Genomic DNA, 9,998 nt, shown 5'->3' on the forward strand with positions numbered 1-9,998 from the left:
TGAGTCAACCTTGAGCCCCTGGTCAGGATTGAACTTGTAACCTTCTGGTTACAGGGCGGCAGTTTTACCACTGCACCACCAGGGGCTCATTGGTGAAGTATTGAACTTCACCAGGCAAAATATACTTCGTTCCTTTCAGCTTGCCTCACAGAGCTTGCTTTCCAGACCCCAACTGTCTACATTGTCCTTCCCTGAACTCGTTCCAGTTTGTCTACATCCTTCGTGAAGTGTGGTGCCTAAAACAGGCTGCAATACTCCAGATGGTCTTTGATGGGTTGCGGGGATTTATTGCTGCTTGTGACTTGGAAGCTGTCGTTTGAGGGGGCAAGGCTCAGGGGAAGTGCATCTGCTTTGCATGCAAAAGGTCCTGTGTTCAATCCCTGACATCATCAGGTCGGGCTGGGAAAGACTGAAAGAGAAGAGAAGCTGCTGCCAGTCAGTATAGACAATACTGAGCTAGATGGTAATGATCTGACTCTGTATAAGACAACTTCCTGGGTTAATACAGCTTCACATTGTATTTCCATTTTTTGCAGCTGCTTTGCACTGCTGTGCAATCACAAGTTCAGCTTGTGAGTGACTGCAGTTCCAAGATCTTTTTCACATGTACTACTGTCAAGCCATTTATCACCCACTCTATAAAGTAAAGTTGTGCCCTCGAGTGGGTGTCGACTCCTGACTCCCACAGAGCCCTGTGGTTTTCTTTGGTAGAACACAGGAGGGGTTTACCATTGCCTCCTCCTGCGCAGTGTGAGATGATGCCTTTCAGCATCTTCCGATACTGGATGCCTCTGAGTACCAGTTGCAGGGGAGTAACAGCAGGAGAGAGAGCATGCCCTCAACTCCTGTCAGTAGACTTCTAACGGCATCTGGTGGGCCACTGTGTGAAACAGGATGCTGGACTAGATGGGCCTTGGGCCTGATCCAGCAGGGGCTGTTCTTATGCTGTTCCCGATATAGGTGTTTCCTATATGTGTGACCAAATGTGTGACCAAAATGGGATTTAAAATAAATGTATGCTGAGCTTCATAATTAATGTCATTGAATTTCACTCTTTATGAGGGTAACTTCTTTTTCTGTACCCCTAATTAATTATCTTTATCAGGTGATGTATCTGATATAGGTCAGTTCATTAAGCTAAGTGGGATTTTTTTAAGAAAAAAAAGATTAGGTATCTTTTATGATTGATAGTTTAATCTACAGTTACATTAAGGATGATAAATATATGTGAAGTTTGTAAAGCATCATGTACTGTACCTGCTAGTATATTATCTACAGCTTTTCTAAACAAATTGATGGTGGTTCCATAATATGCAGGCTTTCTGCAAGTTCTTTACACTATCTGATAATGACCAGCTAGCAAATTATTATCATTAAGCACATCCAGGCAGTGTATGCCGAAAACCTGGGAACTATAAGGAGAAAAAAATGATCAGAAGCATTGTATGTGTCTGGGAGACACTGAGGTCGGGTCCTATTGCACCTGTTTGAAGATTCCATTCAGGTTTTCTGCCAACAAATGCTTGCTAAAATATCTGAGAATGTATTATGCAAATGTAGGGCACATCCTTATGGGCAAATATATACTGAACACAGAATATGAGCTTTCTTGATGCAGAATTTTTAGAGGTTTGCGGTTTTTTGTTTTGAGGGGTTTGTCTTCATCCTTATTACTTAATTTTCTGTTCTAGCTTTCTGGGCAGCAAACCTCTTAGTATCTATTTTGAGAGAGGTGTTACTACCCATCATATTCCAGATTTATTCTTCTGAGCCATTGTGCGGACCTGTAAAGTTAGGTCTGCTTCACAAAAGATGGTCATTATGGCCTCTCTTGAATCATGCAAAGCACATGACATTAAACATAATTTTTGTTTTTCAGAAATGGAGCATCGGTCTGTTAAAAAGGCTGGGATTGAAGTACAGGAAGTAAAAGGTTAGTCTTTTCTGAGCAATTTGTAATTTTGAGTGCTTGGGGGAAAGGTTATGGCCTTGCATCATTGCAGCTGAGGGGAAAGATGCCTAGGTGATCCTCCTCCATAACTTACTAGTGACTACGAAGTCTCTCTATGCAAATAACTGTCTGAAAAGATACTTGTAGCTTATCAAAAAGGATAATGTTTTTACGCAACTGAAAATCTAGCTATATCACTAAATTCTAAAGCAAGAAGGGGGTTACTAGCTGACCTGGCACAGAGCATCTGCACCCCTTGTTCTCCATGTCAAAACCCCCCCCCCCGCTTCAGCCACATTTCATTCTCCCTTGGCAGCCAGACTTTTCCTCCCCTCCCACCACTGCTTCTCTTCCCCTCCCGGCGGCCAGCTGGTCTGGCCTCTAGTTCGCTGCCGTCACCGTCTTTCCCCCCGGCTCTGCCATTGTTCCCTCACTTTGCCTGCCCAACACCGTTGCCGCCATTTTTCTTCCTGGCCAGCCACTCGCCGGTGTTTTGTTTTCCCGCCCACCAACCAGCCAGCTGCCACTGCCACCACCGCCATCCCCCCCCCCCCCCGGCCGTCCCATCACTATCCCGAACTCTCGCGAAAGCTGCCACACATGGGATTAGTGACGAGTATGCCTAGGAGAAATATATATAAAGAAGATGGTCAGCTCTCTGTCGGCAAGGCAGATAGTGTTTAGGTCATTGGCCACAATGTTCCCAGAGGCTCAAACTTAGGTCCTGTTTATGAGTTTTGAGAGAAGATGAAAAATGACAACAAAGACAAGAATAAATCGAGTGGCTGATGTTCCAGAGCAACAAACCGCTCTTGGAAGCTTTAACCCTTTCCCCTGTACCATTTCCTGCTGAAAATGCATCCCAGATTTGAGCAGGGAAGCTGTGGAGCTAGAGTGGGTTAAACCCTTCTCCCTCATCGTGCCCCATCTGGATCAGACTCCCTTAAGATGCTTTTTTGAAAGAAAAAGCATTTATGGTTTTCAACAAACCAGTATGGTCCAGTGATTAGAGACCCAGGTTCAAATCCCTACTCAGCCATGAAACTCACCTGGTGATCCTGGGCCAGTTACTCTCCCTCAGTCTAACCTACCTTACAGGGTTGTTGTGAGGGTAAAATGGAGGGGGGGACCATACATGCTGCCCTGAGATTTTTGAAAGAAGAATGGTATAACAAGTAATAAAAATAACACACTTAGCATAATGTGTTCACTTTGGTGCTAATTATTTAATTAACTGGTTTTCAGTTGTGTTAAGTTTTTAATTTCTGTTTTAATTGGGTTATGTTGCTGTAAACCACTCAGAGATGGAAGTTTGGGGTGGTGTACAAATATAATAAAATAAAATAAATTGGTCTGTGCATAGTAACTGCAAAAGTCAATGCCTTTTGGCTGTGAGGAAGACCTCCAGCTGAATCTACCCCAACGTTATTATAGCTGATTATTTTCCAAATGTCGGAGAATGCCGGTTCAATTAACTACATTGTGGCTGGTCTTGGCCCTCTTTTGTTAGAAATTTATAAGAAACTTGCGAGCTGGTGTGGTGTCGCGTAGTGGCTAAGAGATGGAGTTACGACTCAGGATTTCCCCAGTTTAGATCTCACCATGAACTCACCTAGGCGGCCTTAGACGTACCATTCTCTCTCAGCCTTAGCTGCAGTATGGGGATAATCATACATTACAGGGTGGTTGTAAGGATTACAAGAAGATAATTCATAAGGGGTGCTTTGAACACTTTGAAAGCACTGTTCAAATATCAAGTATTAAATATTTCCTTATCTTTGTCAAGGCTTTAGATGGATCAGCACAGACTACAAAACTTGCAGCATGGCCTGTTACTACTGCTGTTTACAGTTATTATCTGTATGTTTCAAAGTAAACTTGTATGTTCCACTGGGGGTAATCTGCATGGCTTGAAGGAGTTTGTCAGTGTTCAATCTCTTCCTTTCTTAAAGAAACAGAGGCTGTTATAGAAGCCAAATTGACAAACCAACCCATGTCAAAGGAGTCATTAATGAAAGAGAAAGATCATCATGTGGTCCAACAGGCCGGCACTGGAGTTTCTTTTGTCCTTATCACAACACTTCTAATTATTCCTCTTGTTGTCCTCTTGGCAATTGCGGTATTTATTCGGTGGAGAAAGACAAGACTCTACAGAGGTAATTAACTCGCTCTTGAATTTGGTAATAACCAACCTGTAATATCTAAACTCTTTATGGAAATATATAATGATAGTGAAGACTGTAAGATGTTCCCCTCGGGGGATGGAGCCACTCCGGGAAGAGCATCTAGGTTCCAAGTTCCCTCCCTGGCATCTCCAAGATAAGGCTGAGAGAGATTCCTGCCTGCAACCTTGGAGAAGCTGCTGCCAGTCTGTGAAGACAATACTGAGCTAGAGAGACCCATGGTCTGACTCAGTATATGGCAGCTTCCTATGTTCCTATGTTAAATAGCATGTCATTCTATGTGAAATACTCATTTTCCACTACTGTATACCAGTGAAATTTGGGCAGAGACAAGGGATTTACACACTATCATTATATATCAATTGGTCTTCTCAGTTCAGTTAGTAGTTTTTATGTTCCTTTCCCTTTGCAAGTTAGGATTAGAATTTGCTGTAAAGCAATCTGTGGATCTTAGCAGGGGAAGTACAAACTATGTGGATTGTTCACAATGGTAGCTGAAGAAAGTGCAGCCAATTATGAAGTGACCTCGCTGTCTTGTGCTTATTTTGATTAAGATCTCTCTCCTTTGTGTTCATCTGTCTTTAGTCTTTATAATTATAATAATTGTGTTTGCCTCCTGCAAACACAAATAATTCTTTACCTTCCTTTTACAACTTATCTGGTGTAGTGCATGCTTGTGGTCCAATGTTAGGGCAGCAGTTAACTTATGTGCTATAAAGATATACATAGTAAAATTGATGAGCACAAAAGGTGAAGCCATATCCCCCTCCTGACCCTACAAACAAAACTATGCCATAGATTTCAAGCTGTGTCTCAGGAACTTAGGTATCTTTCTAACAAAGGAATACCAGAGAAGGGGTGTGTATGGGGGAGGGTTATTTAGATTTATATGACACCCTTTATCCTAAGACCCCACAGCAGTCAACAACATGATAAAAACAATTCAATAAAAACAGGACAGATGCGACTAGAAATTTAAAAAGAGCAAGGGGCAGCTCATTGGCCAAAAGCCTGGATCAAAAGGGATTCAGTGGAGAAGCAAAAGGAGAAGAGTGTGCTTAACCCTTCCCCACTCACTGTTCACCATTCCAAGCAACCTTCCGAAAGCTTTTCCTTCGAGAGGATTCGACATTTGTATTGTGAGGAGGGAGTTAAATTTGGAGCAGAGAAGTTGCAAGAGGGAAACGGATTAAGTACTATCTTCCTTGTCAGTTCCCTGCTTAAAATGTCATCCCTCCAAATGTAGTGTTTCTGTACTATCCAATATTTATTGAAGAAAATGCACAATAACAGAAGCATTTCACAATGCAAATCCTAACTTGGCTTGTGTACCTCATACATTGATTGCTGATGGGTGCCTATTGCATTAATGGACTATGATCTTGTACACAGTTACTGTATCTACCCTTCATTCAAAAGAGTGGTGCTTAAGTGCATGTAACTGCTGCAGGATTACAGCCACTGAATTGGCTGTAATTCTGCAGTGCTCAATAAATTTCAAACCGTGCCTTTCTCTAGTGCCAGATTAATCTAGTGCCAGATTAGATTAGGTAGGAAATATCTTTTGTTCTTTTCCCTCCAAATGTAGTGTTTCTGTTTTGTTTTGTTTTGTTTTGTTTTGTTTAAGCTGAACTAAGGGACTCTTATTACATAATGATGCTATTCCAATGAGCAACCTAACCCAACCTAGGGCAGTCCAGCCTGGGGTTAGGCTGCCCGTGTGGTGTGCTAGGATAGCTTCCACCCCACTTAACCCTCCTTTTTACACTGGTACTTAGCCAGGGTTAACCCCAGTGCCTTGCTCTGCTGCTCACCGCGGAACTGCTCATGTGCTATGGCCTGTCTCCCCACCAGCCCTCCCTGCCACTAAGTTATGTACATGACCTTATTGTGTCTTTAGTAAGCTGAGCTATAATGTTGTCCCCTGCTAACTAGGCAAAGAGGCATCCTTCAAAGTGTGATTCTCTTATAGTTAACGGAGGGACAACAATTGACCCTGTTCAACCTTAGCACTGCCTTCCTGCAGCGTTGCTGGTGCCTCCCTTGAGTTCCTCCTTAGATTGTAGGCCATTTGAAGAACAGGGAACCACCACCACCACCACTTCCACCACCTCCTCCTTCGTAGTAGTAAACTGCTTTGAGAAATTCAATTGAAAAGTGGTATATAAGCAGCGCGGTAATTGTAGCAACTGCAAAATATGCAGCCCTCCCTTTTTGTCGTAATTTGGGGACATGTGGCATCAGTGCTCTTCAATTTAGGGTGAAGGCCAAAAACTATAGTCCTCACTCTCATTTAGCTTTGTGATATTGTCACATAGCCAAATATGACTGCCTATATCATGTCACAACAGCATCACACCGGTGTCTAGGAGTGACTGGGTTATATAGCCAGCAGGAAGCATTCTCTTTTTTAAATGTGCCAAAGAATTTATCAAGAGGAGCAGTGAAAAGAAAAGAGAGCAGAACAGTGTGAAAAAGGCAAGACTCTTTGGGAAGAGAGGTCTTTCAGAGAACACTAGCCTCCTACAGATTTCTTTTTTTAGACCCATAATGTTCACCCGTGATAATTCATTTCAGCCCTAGTCTTTAGCCCTAAGTGAACTAATTAAGGCTTTTTGATAAGCATAGTTTCCACGTGAGAAAACATACATTGCAAATGTCAAACAGAAACACTTCTGCAAACAGGAGATAACTTCAAGATATAAACCAGTAAAACACCACAGTGAAAAGTGTTGTATGAATCCAGACAAGCGCCACCGTGTAGTCTCAAACGAGATGATATGTTAAGCACATAATCGTCTCTCCCATTTGTGCTTTTTCTTTATAAACAGCTGCCACGACGAGGCACTGCAGCACATGGGGAAGATGGAGTCTGACATGCTGCTGTCCCACTCAAACTCCCCCCACCAACACTGTGATTTGCTCCCAAAGATGCCATTGCAAAAAGAGCATCTTCTGTGGGAGAATGGCATGGGGCGAAAGCAGACCCCTGCCCCACCATGCACCCCAATCCCGTTTCCTCCCTTCACCGTGTCTGTATGTAGGAAAACCAGGTGTGAGAGAGACATCTAATTTGGTCTTGCTCTTGCCCTCTTAGATTTAACATTTACAAGGGGAAACATGCTAGTAAATCTCTGAACTAGTATTTTGGAAAACCAACTTTTGTTTCCACGAGTTTGCATTGGGGTTTGTGCATTACAAAAAATAATTGTAAGGAGAGCAAGATAACTTCTTTTCTCAGTTAGTTCTGAGTATTTCCAGGGGCACCTATGAATTTAATCTCAGAGGTATCTCGAACAGTCTAGTGTGACACATACTTCAAATGGTTCATGGCAGAAAATAGCCATTCACAAATAGAAGGGATTGTTGCTTCCCAGCTAGAAACACCAAAACCATCACAGGCCTAACATTCAGACTGTCCAGTTTCAGTTCTCTTTTCCTTCCTTGGAAAGGAAAATATTTATATTTGCTCAAAGCCTGCTTTATTTTCCAGTGTGTGTTTTTATTGATATAATTCTGCTTTAGGGTTCTAGCCCCTGATTTAGAAATGTGTCTCATTTTTGTAGCTGATGCTGAACATAAACTTGATTCAAATTCAGGGAGACTCCTGGGCAGATTTAGAGGTAAGTAAAGGAGAACGCCTGGTTACTGAACTCCTAAAAGTTGAAGATTGTTTCTGTACAAATGAACACCAGGCAATGAAATGCTTGCAGACATATGCCATGTGTCTACCTCTATGGGCCTATATGTGGGATTTTTCCAGCTCAGCCTCTGTGTAGGTGTGAGTTGCACTTGGCTTTGACTGGCATGTTAAGTGCCTGCCTACTCCTAGTTAAGGATCCAGACAGTCTTTCCTAATGAGCAGCCTGTAGCCATAGTGGTGAGTCATCCCTTTATCTACCAAAAAAAACCACATGGCCTTTGGGGGCTGCTGATTGGGTCATTTCATGAGGAATACAAGAAAGTTCCTGGAGAAGAATCCTAAGAAATGTTTCTTTTTCAAACCTTTCATATGTATTTTTGAAAAACTGCTTCAATTATTTCTCTCAGCCTAAAATCCAAATAATCCATGAGCTAACTTTAAGATGATGATTTTAGGGGTCATGCTGTAGAGGGGTACAAATATACAGGTTATTATAGCTAGGAGTACAAACCCTGTATCATCACAGGGCCACATCTTCCTTGCCAAAACAAAAAACAAAACAAAACAAAAAACTTGACTGAATTTGGCTGGGAGATCAGAGACCTGTTCCAAGTTTATTTTATGGAGTCATTGTATACTGACCTTAGCGAGAACAGGCTCTCCAAGAAGGAGCTGTTCTTAAACTAACAGACTGGCGATGACAAAACAGAGCAGACACCTGAACATTGAAGCCCCAACTCAGGATAAGCATATGCAGTAACTGTCTCCTGGGAAAGAAGAGCACATGGATCTTTTTCTAAAAGGGTGTTTCCATTTGCAGGCAAAGGAAGTGGCGGCCTTAACCTGGGGAACTTTTTTGCAAGCCGTGCAGGCTACAGTCGGAAAGGGTTTGACCGACTTAGTACTGAAGGGAGTGATCAAGAAAAAGATGAGGATGATGCCACAGACTCCGAAGAAGAAGAACCTGTGCCTCCACCTCCAGCGATACCCCCATCTTCCTGAAACCAGCCTTTGATTTCTACATTGTATGATTCTGCAGAGATTGCCAGATTTAGCACGTTTTAAATTTTGTGTATTTAATTGTAACCTGTACTAGTCTATTGTGAGGCTGTACACAACATTTTTCTTTTCTTTTTGTTCCCCTTTTCTTTCGTTCTTTTCCTTTCAGTTTGGTTTGGGGATGTGAACATTTCATATCAGTGCCATTGTCTTATGTGAACCTTTAATAAAGCAGAACGGTCCCATTTTAATTGCAGTAATGATTTTAAAGTAGTAGTATTTGCTCCTTTTAGTTGGGTACCTTCTCTATATTTGTAAATAAGTCCCAGACTCTGCTTTTAAGAACATAATTTTCAGTTTCCAGTTTTTTCTTTTGTGCCTTTTCACTTCAATGCCTGTTCTGTAACCTATCACAGGACAGAGAGAATACAGTGCCACAGAGAAATAAAGCTGCTAAACCCCCTATTTTTAAAAATAATAATCACTGGCATTATGTTGCTTTGAGGGAAATATTTTAAAAGCCTCTATTTAAAATGGTTTTTCTTCTTCCTCCTGACTTTGTGTGTTTCCAGGGATGTCTTATTTTTAGATGGTTACACTGTTAGGACACTATTTTCAGAAGCTGAATGTAATTTGTGTAATAAAGTGTTCGCAGAGCATTAGCTATCAGAGTGTACTTTGGAATTTTTATATTTGGGAAGGGAGGGTCGGGATCTTTGTATGCAACTTTTGTAACAAGATAGTTCAAACCAGTTAATACAGTGCATCATTTATCAGTGCTTTCGACCAGCAGGGAGAAGGGGAGGGAAAGGGAAAGAGAAACCAAAGTGTTATTTTGTATGAAAGAAGATGTTTTTTATTACATGGCATTTGTTTTTGTGTGTTTTTTTTTAAAAAACAACAACAACCTAAATTACATGTATAAAATCAAGCATTGATTTTTAAAGGAAAATCCAGGGTATGTACTCAAATAAAACATTATCAGAGCGAAGAGGAAACCTGTGTGTCAACTTGAATAGAACTAATTTTATTTCTGTACATTTCCTTCTCTTTTCCTATAGTATAGTCCTTACTATCATAGTATGAACGTTCAGATTTAATACTTACTTAGCATTCATATATTTATTTTATTCCGCCCTTCTGCCAAGGAGCTCAGGGCCGTGTGCGAAGTCCTGCCACAACTTTACTTCTCAAAACAACCCAAGTACAGTTGAGAATGAGT

General features: G+C 41.6%; 1 protein-coding gene across 7 annotated transcripts in view; it reads left to right on the forward strand.

Annotated features, from left to right (window-relative positions):
* The window catches only part of PAM (peptidylglycine alpha-amidating monooxygenase), a 247,407-nt gene extending 237,969 nt beyond the window's left edge, over nucleotides 1-9,438 (forward strand). For 4 of the 7 annotated variants that reach the window (XM_053291365.1, XM_053291369.1, XM_053291371.1 and 1 more), the window contains 4 exons: nucleotides 1,880-1,933; nucleotides 3,904-4,107; nucleotides 7,701-7,757; nucleotides 8,598-9,438. In XM_053291365.1, the coding sequence (XP_053147340.1) occupies nucleotides 1,880-1,933; nucleotides 3,904-4,107; nucleotides 7,701-7,757; nucleotides 8,598-8,779 (497 nt within the window). In that variant the 3' untranslated portion in view covers nucleotides 8,780-9,438. The remainder of the gene's footprint in view (nucleotides 1-1,879; nucleotides 1,934-3,903; nucleotides 4,108-7,700; nucleotides 7,758-8,597) is intronic. The other 3 variants (XM_053291370.1, XM_053291368.1, XM_053291367.1) reach the window with 2 other exon arrangements.
* Nucleotides 9,439-9,998: the final 560 nt, after the last annotated feature.

The sequence above is a fragment of the Hemicordylus capensis genome, chromosome 2, assembly GCF_027244095.1.
Source record: "Hemicordylus capensis ecotype Gifberg chromosome 2, rHemCap1.1.pri, whole genome shotgun sequence".
Taxonomy (NCBI): domain Eukaryota; kingdom Metazoa; phylum Chordata; class Lepidosauria; order Squamata; family Cordylidae; genus Hemicordylus; species Hemicordylus capensis.